The sequence below is a fragment of the Haplochromis burtoni genome, unplaced genomic scaffold (assembly GCF_018398535.1).
Source record: "Haplochromis burtoni strain Fernald_Lab_line unplaced genomic scaffold, NCSU_Asbu1 Contig_118, whole genome shotgun sequence".
In the NCBI taxonomy this organism is placed as follows: Eukaryota; Metazoa; Chordata; class Actinopteri; order Cichliformes; family Cichlidae; genus Haplochromis; species Haplochromis burtoni.
Window position 1 is genome coordinate 1764855 of NW_024582479.1, and position 15907 is coordinate 1780761.

Below are 15907 nucleotides of genomic sequence, written 5' to 3' on the forward strand. Positions count from 1 at the left end.
CTGGGATAATAAAGTGGAGGAAACCGCATTCTGCCTCATGTAATGTGTTTTTCGGGCTGTGTGCTGTGGTTGGCCCGATTGGTATTTACACTTTGTCGAAGATCTAATCAAGACTGTTTGTTTTAAATGGCAAATATCGACTGGAAGCATCAATGTATTGACTGTCTTTGGCAAATAGGAGAAAGCAGTAAGTTGAGAGCTCAGAGAGTGAGGCCTGTATGCAGCATGCACGCTGTGGATGAGACGAGCCATTGCTAAAAAAAAACCCATCGGGTACATTAAGCAGTGAACGGGCTTAATAGACAGGCTTTAAGGTTTAACGTTTTCGTTTACTATATAAACTACACGTAATGGAAAATAGCAACAACAATTCCTAACAATTTATTAATAAACTGAAAACACATCTACAGCACATTATCTCTAAGTAGGGCTCAGCAGACTAAACTCAAGTATCTATTGCTTCCACCACAAGATTCTACGTTGTTTATTTATGTCAAGGTGTAGTAGTATTATATAAAAAATATATATAGAAAACAAAGAAAAGCAGGGCTTGATGGTGTCAAATATCTGGAGCCAAACAGCGTCATTCATAAATCACGTGGGGCACTTTTTGGCCCATTGGATGCTTCGACGTTATTGTTTTGTTCGTAAAGAATAAAACTATACCCACTTCAAAAATAATGCGACTATTTTACTGAACTATCCATAGGTTTTTTTTAAAATTCATAAATATTTACAAAAATGAATTTATAACTTTAACATTTTCGAGCAATACAACCTAGAAACTGTTTAATTCTACATTTGTCAAAAATCATTGAAAATTGCTCATAATTTAATTTCAAAATATGAGCATTTTTTCCTCTTTCTCTCCATCTCTTTTGTCTGCCTGTCTTTCACTCACTCCCTCTCTCTTACACACACACACACACACACACACACACACACACACACACACACACACACACAGTATTGTTGAACATTAAAGACTAACCTCACTTAATTCCAGGGGATTAGTGCATCATGTTTGCTCTTATATAAACGCTTCTGTGTCCAACGCAGGGGACATACAGAGGACAAGTATGTTCTCCTGCTTGACATATTGAGAGAGCGTTTTTATTGTAATTTATTACTATCTATTTTACAAAACACTCTAAAATAATCATTTTAAAACAGAGTGGCTGGTGTAATGTCTTCTAACAGTAAACCAGTAACAATTACTCATGTAAAAAAACGAAAAGAAAAAAAACTATTTTATTAGCAATCCATAGACTTAGCGTTTTGCTATTGTGGTGGTAAGCGACTTAGTATTATAACGTTGTAATGGTGGCGATAGACTCTAATGCCTTCTTTTTATTTTATTTTATTTTTTTAAATTTCGAAGACGATGAAGTAAGTTTTGATTGGCTTAAGTGAAATGTGTATTCCCGCTTTCTCTCTATGGTGTAATCAAAAAATAGAGCAAATTTTGTTTCTTTTGTTTCATCACAATATAAACTTGCATGCGATAAAACTACATAGAAAACAACAAGGTATTATCTTGACATTTACAAAGCGAAAGAAAAAAGAAAAGCAAGAGGAAAAAATATGGCAAAAATTCGTATATTATTTTCAAAATATAATTTTTTTAACCATGTTGTCAGGTTGATGTAAAATGAACAATCGCGTAAATAAGGCTTTTATGTTTGTTCGCCATTGTTTACTAAATAGGTGTTTACCTGAGAAAGAGAGAGAGCTTCAGCTTTTTATTTCCACTGTTATAACCAGAGCTGTGAAGCCAGGTCGACTCTCCCACCGTGCAGCAGCAGCAGCATCCTCCACAGTGAGCTAGTCACTGTGCACACTTACCTATATACAGAAATGTAGGCCCAGGTAGCTCTCCAAACCTCAGGTGTTTTTCACCGGATGCACTCATAATCCACATATCAAAGTAGCTACAAACCAGATTTAACTAACCAGCCAAAGATAACCAGAATTTATCTCCACAACTTTACATATCCTTGATATTTAAAGACAAATGATTTATTCGAGCAACAAGCTCTGTTTGTCTCCTCACATTAAACCCCTCTCTCTCTTTGCACACACACACACACACACACACATTGCTGAGTACATCATCCTCGGCCAGCACTAGCTGACACAGTGCAACGTTTTCTCCTCTCTAACCCCCTCACAGCCTCATTAGCATTTCCTTTCTGCCGGCCATTATAGGCTAGTTTCCCGTTGCAAATCGGACTCCACAACCGCGAAAAGGTTTTAGGTCGCCCCGGGCGTTCAAGGGAGGGCAGCCCGGAGGCTAGACCTCGACCTCCCGCAGTGGTGCTGTAGTTCACACCCCACCCACCACCTTCACCACACACACACAAACATATATGTTACACGCACACACCCCCATCCCCTTCTTATGAATATTCTCCATGAGTTTGGTTATATGAAGGTAAAATCTCTCCCAAGTGTAGTCTAATCAGCCTAAAAGTGCGCTGGGAACACATGAGCTGGTCTTAAATCGATCACGTATAAGCTATCATCAGGGATTATCGAAGCGTGATGTAAAACCCTCACTGTGTTAAACATTTGGATAGGCGGCCCCTGTGCGTGATACCACCTTGCAGCCAAAAAATGGACTCCGCTGGAGGAGGGAGATTTTGCAATTGGCAGAAGTAGTAAGACACATTGTGCTTTTGGAATTTGTAAAAAAAATTATACAAATAACACAAATAGAAAAAGGTGCAATATTAATTGCCTAAACACACGGTGACTTGATTTATGATAGGAGTGGTCGATCGCTACGGGGAAAAAGGTAATTTCTAGCGATTTATGCTGTATTTGTAAATTTAAAACGTCAGCTGTGATAGTGTACAAATTTATATAAAGAACGTCTTCTTTACTTTCGTTTTTTGGTAGCATTTTTCTGTCGTCTAGGTTTAGAACCCCTCACCCCCCAAAAAACAAGCCAAAATAAATAAATTAAAAAAAAAAAAAAATCCTGATAAACTGAATGTTGAAACAGCGGGGGGAAAAAAGTAGCAGAAAAAATGTGACAGAAACTGTGGTACAAATAGATGTATATATTAAAACGAAGGACAATTTTAAAGACAATGAAATTAAAAATGTAAAAAAAGGGAAAGAAAATTAACCTTTTTTTTTTTTAGACATTTAAGGCAAAACACATTGAGGAAAAACATTTCATAAAAGGTTTACATGAGATTAAAAAAATGCTCTCAAGGGGATACAAATACGTTTTTAGGAAGTAATAGACTTGTCAAATACAAACAAACATGTAACTGGCTGTTTGTATATGAACACATTATTGACAGCAACATAACAAATATGTAAGCATATTAAATATCTTTGAGTTGGTTTTAATTGTTTACATATTTATAAACACTTAAAGCACAGTCAGTGTGTAATAAACCATTTATTAAATGTTAATACATTGCTCTGAAACACTAATGGAAGAGGGAGTAACGTGTGGGTTTTTTTTCCTAAAGTGGTGATTTGCAGCTAATTTTTAACCTTCAGGACAGACATGCAGGAAGAGTGTCTGCATGGAGATGAAGGCAGACCCAGTAAGTGTAGATACTGATATTGGTGCCTGGGAGATGGCCAGTGCAACCAGGATTTGTATCGCTTCCCATTACACCAGTCTAACAGTTTCCATCTTTCAATATGAGAATTTCTCCTCATTCCCATAAAACATCATCAATCCTCTCAGTTGTCGCTGGGCAGGTTGACACATCTGCAACATCCAATAGGGTGATGTGATGCTGGGATGTGGTGGTGGTGGGGCAGTAAGAAGAGATGATGTTGTGAAAAGGCTGAACTGTTAGGAAACATTTAAAATCCTTGCCTTCTTCTTTTTAAAAAAAATGTTTTTATCCTCCATGAAGAGTAGAAATAAACACAATGTTGTCTTGGTCTTGTAGTTGATAGTCCAGTTCCCCCTGAGGTGTAGAAAACACACAAAATAACTGAGAATCAAAAAATCTGCACAAGTCGCTGAAGAAAAAGCTGCGTTTATTAAAATAAATGTGTGAATCGCTCCTGTTCCCACTGGGGTCCAATCAATGCCAAACTTTTCATTTGCATCCCATCCCGAGTCTTGTAATTGAATCAATTCATTTAAACTGTAGTGTTCAGGCTGTGTGTTCATGTAAATATGAGTTCAGATAAGAGACCCCAAGGACAATCTTTCCCCGCAGCTTCTTCCTGATTATATGAAACATTAACACACTGAAAAAATAAAAACAAAACAAACAAACAAACAAACAAAAAAAAAAACAAGTCAACTTTCCACATCCCCATCTTTTTTTTGCATTTTTAGTTTTGAAGATGCAAGCATATGTAATCTCAAATAATTTGAAATTAAATGCAGTGAAATTCACGAGAAACAATTTTACATATTGTTAGGAAACACACACACACACACACACACACACACACACACACACACACCACAAATTCTGACAGTAAACATAACTTCCCAGTGCTCACCATCAGTTCCCAGTCTGCATCATTGATAAGTACCAGGATCCCAGGCCTCCTGTGGGAAAACACAACACCATTTTCAGTCAGACGTATCTCCCAAAGGCAACGCAGATTCAACCACAGGCACACACGCGTGTAAAAGGTAGAAACAGGTAGCTCGCTCTCATTTCATACATGCTGTACACAAACATTTCATCAATTTACTACAAAAATACATTAATAAATAAACACCTAAAAAAAACCCTAAAATAAAAACAAAAGAGATAACAATCCTAATATTTAAAAAATATATATATATAATAAAGTATTGCACAAAGATGAAAATCTTTAAAGCAGAAGTCGAAACTATGGGATTTTTATGTTTTTCCTCCCAAATTTCAATCTGTAATAACAATTATAAAAAACAATTATAATGTTTTACACACAGGTTTATTAAAATATGTACATATTTTAAAAAAATAAAATAATAACTATTGTCAACTACAGATTTGTGTTGGTGCATGGCATGGGGATTTCTTTGACAGAGGCTGACAAACTCTACTAATATCATTCACGGACAACACATTTAAAAAGCGATGAATTCTGCCGAACGTCAAAATCTATGCAGAGACAGGAAGCAATCAAATCAGCTTTTTATCATTATTATTTTTAAGTCTTAAAATGATAAAATGACTATTGAGTATTACATGTCAGAGATATGTGTGAGATTTCCATGTTACAGCCATGGTGACTCACAACCCCCCCACTTTGCTTCTGTTCTTATTGCTGCTCATGTAATATACTGTGTATCTGAAGTGATTTATTTACAAATATGTAATTAATATTTTTACATATTCATCTTATTGTTACAAGTATTATCTGTTATAATTCCTCAAAAACCGAACGTGATAAGAGAAGGTAGAAAATGAGGATATAAAAAAAAGAAAATGTAAATGAAAATTATCAGGGCCCCAAAAATAACAACAACAAACAAATTTAAAACAATTGTCATAATTGTGAACGATTAAAGACAACCGTCTTTTAATAAAAGATGCTAATGTGGGGGTTTTTTTCTTTACTGAAGAGATAACTAAGTCACAATGCCTGTGATCATCTGTCCTTTATCCACCTCTTAGATGCTCTGTGAGAGGAACCTGCGAGAACAAATACACATTTGCAAAAGCGTGCATGCACACCCAAAACAAAGCTGTGCTGACAAAGAACAAAAGAATAAAAGAGAAGCTTGTAAACTATATCACACACACAGGATCCATGGAGCATTTTAAAAGATAATGAAGCAGCACCTTAATGATGGTTTGCTCAGAAAACAATGTGTGCTGCAAGCATAAAGCACACACAAACACACATCTCTTCTATAAGGTTTATAGGTAACCCGTCTTTTTCTCCATTCACTGGTTAGATGGTGCTATAAATAGTCCTGCACAAAGGCAGCTGTAAAAGTCAGCCAATCCTATAAGGCTGCTGTGAGCCCACGATCCACACACACACACAAACACGTGTGTGCATACAAGCACAAATACACAAGCATGTGTGATGCGTGTGCACAGGTAATCATCTTACTGAAACCTACAACCTGAAGGCTAGACTCTCCCCCCTCAACATTTCAGCAGTTTTAGCTGCTGGAAAGATTTTTTTTTTAAAGCCCCCCTAGACACTGTTCCCAAAATGCAAAAATGCTCCCGTAGAGTTATTCTGATCATGTCTGAAAGTTTGTTTGTTGTTGTTTTTTTCAAATGACAGTGTAATGTAATGAATTACATATCTACTTCAGGTGTGTCCAGTGCACTCACACAGAGTCTCCTTGGACGAACAGCTCAGGTCGTTCCTTCAGCAGGTTCCTTTGGATCCAGACCAGCAGCTGCTTCATGTCCCCTAGAAAACACACACACACACACACACGACTTCACAAGACGTTGCATTGACTTGCATTCATGTCCTGGAGAATTACCCTAAGCCTAACCATAACTAATATTTACTTAAACTAAAGAGAGACTGCTTACTAAAATGCAATGCTTTACATATTGAAGACTTATTTTTGTGTGACTGTGTGACTGTGTAAACAGATTTATGTCTTATGTGCATACACACACACACACACACACACACACACACACACACACACACACACACACACACACACAGGCAGACGACAGGGGTCATAGATCAAGGGTTAAGGGTCAAGGTGCATGATTCCAGCCCCCTGGTCGATGTGACGCGACAGAGGCACCAGAAGGGACAGGAAGTGTGTGTGTGTGTGTGTGTGTGTGTAGGTGCATGTATATTTATGAGTGTATGTGTATGTTGGGGGGAAGGAGAGGACACTGAAAATGGGGGAAGGTTGTCTGATGTCAATGGCCAAGAGCAACATTTTTCACCTTGGTAGAAAGAAATAAAAGAAATTATTTTAGTGTATAAATGATCAAATGGGCAATCTAAAGCCTGAAATTTCATTGTATTAACTGAAATGTATTATTTCATTATATTAAAATAGTAAGGAAAAATGTAAATACATAGATTTTTTTCAAATCATGTAATATCAATTTATCTGAAACTTTGTAATTAAGGTGATTTGTTTTGTAAGTACTAAACAAACAAAATCAAACGCAAAACCAGATTTTCAGAGTAGCAACTTTGCTGTCACACATTAAATGCAATGTCTGAGCTTGAACATCAGCGTTACTTGAATTTTCTATGAGTCTGACCTCTTGAACAATCAGATTGACCTTCCCTCAACAAAAGCCTGAGCTAATGACGGCCACAAAAGCCAACGGCAACGAGAGGTTTTAGAGTAAATCCCTGCTAAATGAATAACAATGAATATATATTAGAGTTATGGCTCTCTTTAACGTTAAGATTCAAGGTGTCTGGGCGTTAGCTGGGGTTCGTTTAAATATGGTGCACTGATCTAACGTGAGCACACAAAACTGCAACAGAAGTAAAACACGCACACAATCACAGAAATTTATTGTTTTTTCTTATGAGTGTTTTCTGGTTATGTGTCTGCGTGTTTGTGTGTGTCCGATCAAAGCTGTCTACTTGACGTACATTGGGGTTGTCGAATCGTGAAAACAATTCAGAGCCAATCTGCAATCGCTGGTAGCCATATGATACACACAGACGCCCTATCAACTAAGCAGAAATGGCCTCCTTGACCAGTTTACACAGGAGCGAATGAACAGAGGAGACGAGGGGACGGAAATGTACAAGGAAAAAGGGAGAGAAATAAACAGTGCAGAGGAAGAACAAATACTCCAAAGCGAGGAGGAGTGCGGCAGCACATATGAGGATGAGTGGATGACACTGAGTCCTCCAAAGCCAGGTGTAAAGAGAAGAATCTGTACCAGGTAGGCAATGAATCACTCAGAGATCCGAGAGTTCAGACGGATCAAAGGCAGAGCTAAAAATCATAATAACACGGCACCAAGGCTGCAGGCTTTACATTAAACAGACTCAGAAAATGCAAGCAAAATACTGAACGATCACAGGGAGGCACATTTGGATTTGCTTTACTTTTTTCAATGCATTATTCTGCTCATTTATAATGGACACTTTCAGTTAGCATTTAGCAGGATCCAGGGTAAGAGATTACACAGAGACAGGCATTGCAATGGGGCTCATGTGCTACTATATGACAAAAAGAGTTCAGGGTTTAATTATTCTTTCATAAAATCAAGATTAAACAACAGTGACTGAATAAAGTAACACATAAAAAATAACACTAATATATATAAATACATTAAAACATTGAGATTTGCAAAGGCATAAAACGTGATGCATAAGATCTTTGGGAGTGAGGTCAGGCACGTGCAGTTTCAAGCCTGTGTGCACAGTGTGCAGGTTAATTGTAGAGCTGTCTGCCAACTCAGTAGTATAATGACAGAGCTAGTTTTCTGTGGTTGCAGGACTTCATATAAAAAAAGAAATAGCTCCCCCTTTGCAACATGTGCACACACACACACACACACACACACACACACACACACACACAAAATGTACAAGGCAGGGAATATTGACCTGCACCTCTGTGGGGCTAAAAACAGAACTAATCACTACAGCAGTCATAACTCCTTCTTTGTGGTGACTCCTTTCTTTACACTCCTGCCTGCCTTTGACTATTAGTATTTTTCCCCACCATTACCTCTTATTCACGCTTTCATCCTCTCAGCCATTTACTTTTTTCTTTGGCTCTCTCTTTCTGCATCTCTCTCTTTCTCACACACACATACACTCATAAAAGCACTCTTCCCCCATCACTTATATACATTTTTTGCCTCTTCTTTTATATTCCAGTCTTTAAACAAACAAGCAAACATACTAAAAGTTTCACATAGAAAATAAAGCAGGGTTGCTTTAGCTCAATATACAGATTAGTGATAATTCAGACTTTAATCAATTAAGCGCTTTTTTTTAAATGTATTTATTTTTAAGAGGAAACATCAGGCACTGCCTTTTCAATCGATTTCTTGTAAAATGTTACACAGGCCTACAAATATAAATCAACCCCAGCCTGAACCCAAAAGAAAGACTTATATGGATGCAGTGCTTTACAGTTAAGAGACAATGTATAGAAATTAGGTTGGGAGATGAAAAAGGAAAAGATGGAGGTTGCGGAGAAGCTTCGAGGTTCAGGCTTTACGGTCCAGGTAGAGGGGAAAAGAAAATGAGGGACCAAACAGACAAGGCAGAGAGAAAGTGCGTCACAAGCTCGTAATGCATCCTGGGATTGCGGCGTTGCGTGGGCGAAAAGCAGACACAGAGGGAGGGGAGAGAAAGGGCGCCATTTTGATGTCGATTTAAAACCATTGCTGCTTTTTCCTTTCCTTTGGTGCCGGTCTTTTTTAATTTTTTGCTTTTCTGCCTTTGTGCAATTACGACAATCGTGCGAGTGGGATGAGCTATCCATCTTTTTGCTGATGTGACGGGCAAAAATGGCGTGGTCCTTAGACTATGGGGGTTTTGTTGCGTGAGAGAGGGTGAGATAGAGAAAGAGAGGGGGTGGGGTTTTTCAGTTGAGGGTCATCAATCACCGGCTGGGGTCAAAAAAGAAATACGAAGGATTCAGAACCCATTATATCTGTCCCAATTGCACCCTCTCTGAACCCACACGCACTCTCACGCACACACTCAGACGTCTGCTGGTTTGTAGCAACATTTCCAGGATCAGCAAACCTACTGAGCGAAGCTACGCCTAACATCACGAGAACTGAGGCGAGAAGTGTTCTGTCAGAATGTGTGTACACCTGTGTCTTTAAAACACAGAGCTATGCTATAAAGCAAAACATCACCTCTTTCTTTCTCTCTCACTCACACACACACACACACACACACACACAGGGGTCAGCTGGCACAGCAAGGTCACATGAAGCTGACATTCCCTGTTCTGGTCAACTTTTGTCTTTTTGTTGTCGTGGTAACGTCAGGACCATGGATGAACACCCTTTGTTTAAACAAATACCAAAGACACATATTTCTCTGGTTTGTCCGCCGTTTCTGTGACACGCACACATACGTTTTCAATAAATTTACTACTCATTTTAACCTCTAAGCAGCCATATTTTTAATATACTTATTTTCCTCAATGACCCTGGTCCTAAGTTGATTTTCTGGGGAGGAAAAAGTCCAGCTGAAGGCAGGTTTTCCTTTCTTCTAGGCTGAATGACCTGTATTAATCCAATTTGTTTGGAGCCAGAGGTACAAAACTTGCAATGTAGAAATAATCAAATAATCATCTCTTTAAATCCCTGCCTATCCTTTCCAAAGCAAATATTAGACATTTTTGCACATTAAAGTTCTCATTAACACATGCACAGGATTACAAATTGCCTGCTGTGAACAAACCAAGGCAGTGCATCTGTGCACTGCTAGACAGAGGACCTGCAGACCACTCTGTGCATCAAAACAAAGACTGATAAGTGTACAGTTTTTTCTTCAACAGTCAAGCTGTGCTTTATATATATAAATGTACCACCATGAACACATATTGGGTACTAGCAGCTTTCTTTGATTTGTCAGAACTCAGAAACAATGGTATGGTCCTTAAGGTTTAATAGACACTGATGCAAACAGTGGAAGTCTTTTAGGCTCTAATTTTGACGTGTACAAACAGGGGACTGGTGATACTTACAAGGTTCTGACTGGCTTGGAAGAGTCACGTGATGCTTCTTCACACCATTAAATAGCAGCTCTGCTCCTCCTCTATACAAAGAAAGAGCAGATATGCAAATAAAGAATGTGTGTGTGGCACTTCATCGAATAACTACCAAAGCTAGGCATTTATAACTTCTACAATTACAATCACATTTAAAATAATTATAACAACATAGTTAGAAAAGGTAGAACAGAAAGGACTTGGGGAGAAAAACATTTATTTTAATAGGTAAAACAAAAGACTACAAAACATAGTGTAGAAATAGATGATTACATCTAATGCAGTTTAATTATTATGTAGGGTACTTTTTTTGCAGTCTCTGGCAGATTGATAGTGATTGTAGAGCCAATAAAATCAGACACAGTGACACCGTCACCCCTCAGTGGAGAGGACATAAATCTTATGTAACCTCCACAGGTCTATGAAACAACATTACTTGTGAACTGTGTATATTATCTATACAATTTCTTTGTTTTTCTGCTTTAAAGGTTATGCTGCCAACATAGGCCCGTGTCTGAATTACCTACTAAAATAAAATTGCTAATCAGTTTCCCCAGCTTTGGTGTTCCTCTTCATCTTTTCAGACTGTTTGTTTACTACTTTTACATTTGAGTCATTGTCACTACTAGTAGTGTTGAGATGATACCTGAACCCTACAGAGGTTACCCAGGTAGTCCAACTCCTCCAGGTTGGCACATCAATACATGCCACTGCCAGAATGTTTGCTCGGTCTCTCAGCCCAGTCCCAAGATCATGGAGGAGATTCCAGGATTCAGGCAGTTACTCTAGGAGAGCTGGACAAGGCCATAGAAGGTCCTTAACACATATCTGGTCATTTGTGCAAGGAGGAACATAGAAAGGACTGCCAGTACCCTGCAACATGACCTCCACCAGGCCACTGATGAGACTGTTTATGCTTCTTTAGTCAGAGACAGACTTCATGAGGGTAGTCCGATGGTCTGACACCCTATATTGGGCCCTGTGCTCTTCGCAGATGAGAGCGGATTCACCCTGTGCACATCTGACAGACATGAAAGGGTCTAGACAAGCCATGCAATACATTATGCTGCCTGTAGCATTGACTAGTTTACTTGTGTGTCAGTGAGGGTCTGGGGAGGCATATCCATGGAAGGACCCAAAGACTTCTACACGCTAGGCAGCCTGACAGCCATTAGATATTAGCATAAAACCTTTGGATCCAGTGTCAGACCCAACACTGATGCAGTGGGTCCTGAGTTTCTGCTGGTGCACAACAATGCCTGGTCTCATGTGGTGAGCATATGAAGGCAGTTCTTTGAGGATGAAGGAATTGATACCACTGACCAGCCCCCACGCTCGCCTAGCCTAAATCCAACAGAACACCTTGAGGACACTATGTTCCATCACCATGTCCAGGAGCTCAGCGATGCCCTGGTCCAGATCTGGGAGGAGATACCCTCGGACACTATCGCCTCACCATCATGTCATTAGGAGCATGCCCCAATGTTGTCAGGTATGCACACAAGCATGTGGGAGCCATACAAATGACCATTTTAAGTTATTTTTAATCACTTTGATTTTCACATTGTCTTTGAATTAAGCCCTTTGTAGGTTGACCATTTTCATTGCATTACATTTTGTTACATTTTTTTGTGGCTAGTGATGCAATACAGCTTCATGGCAGTATTTTCTCTTTTTTCACCATTGCCTCACAGAAAGCCAGGTTCAGATGTAATTTAACTTTCTATGTTTTACCCATGCGTGCACATGTTCTCTCGGTATTCCAGCTTCCTCCCAGAGTCCAAAGACATACTGCCATCAGGTTGCAAATGTATTGTCAGTGGATGAAGGCAAGCAATCAGAACTTGGCAGTTATTTGCAAGGACCCTGTAAGTGAAACTGCCACTGTGTAGCAGAGCCATCAGATCGTTAGACTGTAGTTTAGGGGGTTTCCTTAAATTTGTCATCTCTTTGCATCATAGAAAATCACATTACGTGTGCTTAGATTTGATATTGCTTTCTTTCAGTTTGCACTTGTATCAGTCTAGGACAGCTAGTCTCAAATCCTTATTTTCTCAAGCAATTCTGACTCTAGCCAAAGTCTGAGGTTCACAGTAGTCGTTGATAGTACTTCTACTGGTTACCTTATACTCAGCACTCTAGATTAATCTTACTTACCGAGTTTGTCAGTCTAGTACCATCATGCCAAAATGTGATTTACAATGTTTCTATATAGACTGTAATGAACAGGATATATGAATTCGCTACATATAAAATAAAGATAAAACAAAGAAATGTTTTGCAAGTATTTTTATGACTGCAATTGTACCTACATCGATCTACCGGTAGTCCTTTTTGGTCACTAATGTTTATAGAACTGTTATGTTATCTTTATTGCGATGTCTGCTGCCCTCTTGGCCAGATTCATCTTAAAAAATAATACATTTTAATTTCAATGAGACTTTCTACCCGGATTTTAAAAAAAAAGGTTCAATTGAAGTTTTTTTTTTTTAAAAAAAACTGACTGCAGCTTCGTCCTTGTGGCAGAAACGCTCTCTCAAGCTCATGATTAATTGATATCATTCATGAACGATATGTCATATTGACATATTTTTTTGACAGATTATAGGCAAAAAGTCATCCATAACCATTTAAATTCCAGCAAACTTTTTTTTTCGGAATACCGGAAATCACTTTTTGGTACAACGTTGGGAAAGACTCCGTGCTGAGTAAACGAGTATCAAGCAGTGGAGGAGGCAGTCGGCTGGCAGGACTTTCCGCTATAGCAGTTTTCAGTTGTGCAGCTGAGAGCGTTTTCTCCCTGTTCACACGATAACCGTCTTAAGCTAACAGCGAGGCTCTGTCTGTGTAACTCAGAGACGAACACACACACTCGATAGTCGCTTACCCAAACTCCAGATGAATCGCTATGGACGCTGCCATATTGTCGGCACATGGAGGAAGTATTGGAGGGGAAATCGGAAATGACGTATTTGGAACCGGCAAATTATTATCATTTTCTGTCAAATCACGTGGAGACGTAACCGTCAATCTGTTTAAATCATACATTATTATTATTATTATTATTATTAGCATTATTATTATTATTATTATTCCTCCGTTGGAAATAAACATATTTATTATTTATTAAACAAACCACTAAAATATGGATTCATATGCAGACTGTAAGTAAACTATACAAACATTTATTTGAATTCCATTAAAAGTTACTAGGTTACTAGTTTTATTAATTTACTTGTTTGTGAACAATTAAATCGGTTACTTTTACTTGATGTAATGATAAGAAGCGGTTTTGAGTTCTTGTGTAGATATGTCTGTCATTGAACACATTTTGTCAAAGAGCTCAAGTCACAACCTTGCAAGTCAGACTTAAAATATCTTACAGGCGTCTACCTTGGACGTAAATGAAGGCTGAGTTTAAATATGGGTGTGATCCAACTCATGAATTCTGCGTGGCAGTACTGGGAGGAGTGGTGGAGGGAAGTAGGAAGACACCCTTCCCATGTAATGCCACTGTGCCACACACTTTTTGATTTGTAACTCCCTGGAGCATCTTTATCTATCACCTTGGGAGTGTAACAGCTACTGCAAATTGGTAGGTGTATACTCGTATAAGTCAACATGACAGCACTGCCACTGTGCAAGATAGTCACAAAAATTTTAAGGAGGGGACTCCAGTTTAGGGGTTTATATTTGAAAGTGTGAATTAAACCTTGTTTAGTTTTTTAGCTGTAGTTAAATGTTTCGTAGTTGTGAAAATTAGAATGTGTTTTAAATAAAAAATTTCTTTATCTACGTTTTGAGTTATTCTCTTGTATATTAAGGCCTTTGAAATGTTTCATATTTGTAAGGCAAATATTACTCCATGCTATTGTTCCCATTTAAAAGCTGATACTCCCTTGTACTTTACCTTATTTTAATTAGAAGGTATTAGTTCTCTCTCGTCAACATGTATTTGCACTCTGCCTATTAATACTAAAGCATGCATAAGCATGGAACTACACTGTCTGTTGCACCTTTCACACATGCATCCTCAGTCATGCTGGTGACAGTTCCAGCCCTAGCATAGGTTACAGAATGTGAAGGATGAGGAGGGGGTGGGAGAGGAGATGGTCAGAGGTTTGAATTGCAAATCTGCTGCCGTCTGTTGGCGTCCAAGCCTTAGCAGGCCCTTCCTCGTCTTTATTCATGTGTTAATGAGGAGTCACTGCAGGGGCAGATAGACAGATCGACCAGGGGCCTGGAGGGTGTGAGGGGAGTGTGAGGTGTGGGTGGGGACACAGGCGGGAAAATCCGGGAGTACTCTGATGGCGGAGGTTGCAGTGGCCGTTCTGAAAGAAAATGAAGACATGATGATTATGATTGCAGTCTTTTGTCCCTGCTGCAATGAGAAGTATCCAGACGAGTGAAAACAGCCACGGGGCGAGCTCAGAGGTGTGGGTGGGATTTTTATGGCCATAAGTTTCATGGTTATAGAGTGAGTTATCCAGTAATGATCACACCATCGCTGCTTGTCATGTCACATTTGCTAAGCTGTGTTGAGGTTCATGTACAGCTGTTATGCATAGTGTGCCACATTTCTGTGGAACAAAGACGGATTTTACTTGCTTCTGTTTAAAGAACAGTCACAGCAGTGACCATGACGCCTTCAGTTCAGTACTGAGTAAACCTGAATCTTTTTTTTCACATGCATTATTCCTAAAACTTCAAATCACATCTTCTCTGCTTTACATGTTAAAGGAAGCCAACTGATGGCTCAAATGTGCATCTTCTGCAAGATTTTTTTGAAAGGGCCTATTTGAAGTTTAAAAAAAAAAGAGTAATCTAATTATCATGCTGCAGTTCTTTTCTTCCTCTTTCTTTTTCATTATCCAATACCAAGCTTTAAATACCAGTTTTAATAACAATTTTATTGCTGTGCTCAAAATATGATTGAGTTAAAACATATGTAATTATCAGATATCTGAACTGGATTATTCTTAATTAGCTTACAATTTCATTCTATGAAAGAAGATTGGTAACCCGATCGGCCTGCTATCATGCTCCACCTTCAACACACATACAGTATATCTACCCAATTTTTAGTCATGTTCTCCTTTCAGGTTAGATGAGAAATAGGAATCATCACTTTCTTCCACTAATATCTGGCTGTGGATGGACAGCAGTTGTTAACGTTATGCTACCAGGCAGCAGCAAATCGAGCAGCCAAGGTCACACACGATCAGATGACAATGACCAACACAACGGATTAGCTATAGAAAGAGTGGGGGTAGA

The 15907-nt window shown here is 38.7% G+C and overlaps 1 protein-coding gene across 2 annotated transcripts; it reads right to left on the reverse strand.

Annotated features, from left to right (window-relative positions):
• Positions 1 to 3402: 3402 nt before the first annotated feature.
• Positions 3403 to 13621, reverse strand: urm1 (ubiquitin related modifier 1). Of its 2 annotated transcripts, none has more exons than XM_005938791.3 (5): positions 13521 to 13620; positions 10610 to 10680; positions 6276 to 6357; positions 4492 to 4540; positions 3403 to 3941 (listed from the first exon to the last, which is right to left on the reverse strand). In XM_005938791.3, the coding sequence occupies exons 1-5, from the start codon at positions 13553 to 13555 to the stop codon at positions 3873 to 3875; spliced, it is 306 nt and encodes a 101-aa protein (XP_005938853.1). In that variant the 5' UTR covers positions 13556 to 13620; the 3' UTR covers positions 3403 to 3872. The 2 variants fall into 2 exon arrangements, with proteins under 2 accessions (XP_005938853.1, XP_014194400.1); XM_014338914.2 differs by having other exon boundaries at positions 3860 to 4230; positions 13521 to 13621.
• Between the last annotated feature and the right edge of the window lie 2286 nt (positions 13622 to 15907).

Coding starts and splice junctions, on each gene's coding strand:
- urm1 (XM_014338914.2), bottom strand. CDS start 13,555: ATGGCAGCGTCCATAGCGATTCATCTGGAGTTTGG. Junction 6,358..10,609: donor TCCAAGCCAGTCAGAACCTT/GTAAGTATCACC, acceptor TGTGTTTTCTAG/GGGACATGAAGCAGCTGCTG. Junction 4,231..4,491: donor ATGCAGACTGGGAACTGATG/GTGAGCACTGGG, acceptor TTATTTTTTCAG/TGTGTTAATGTTTCATATAA.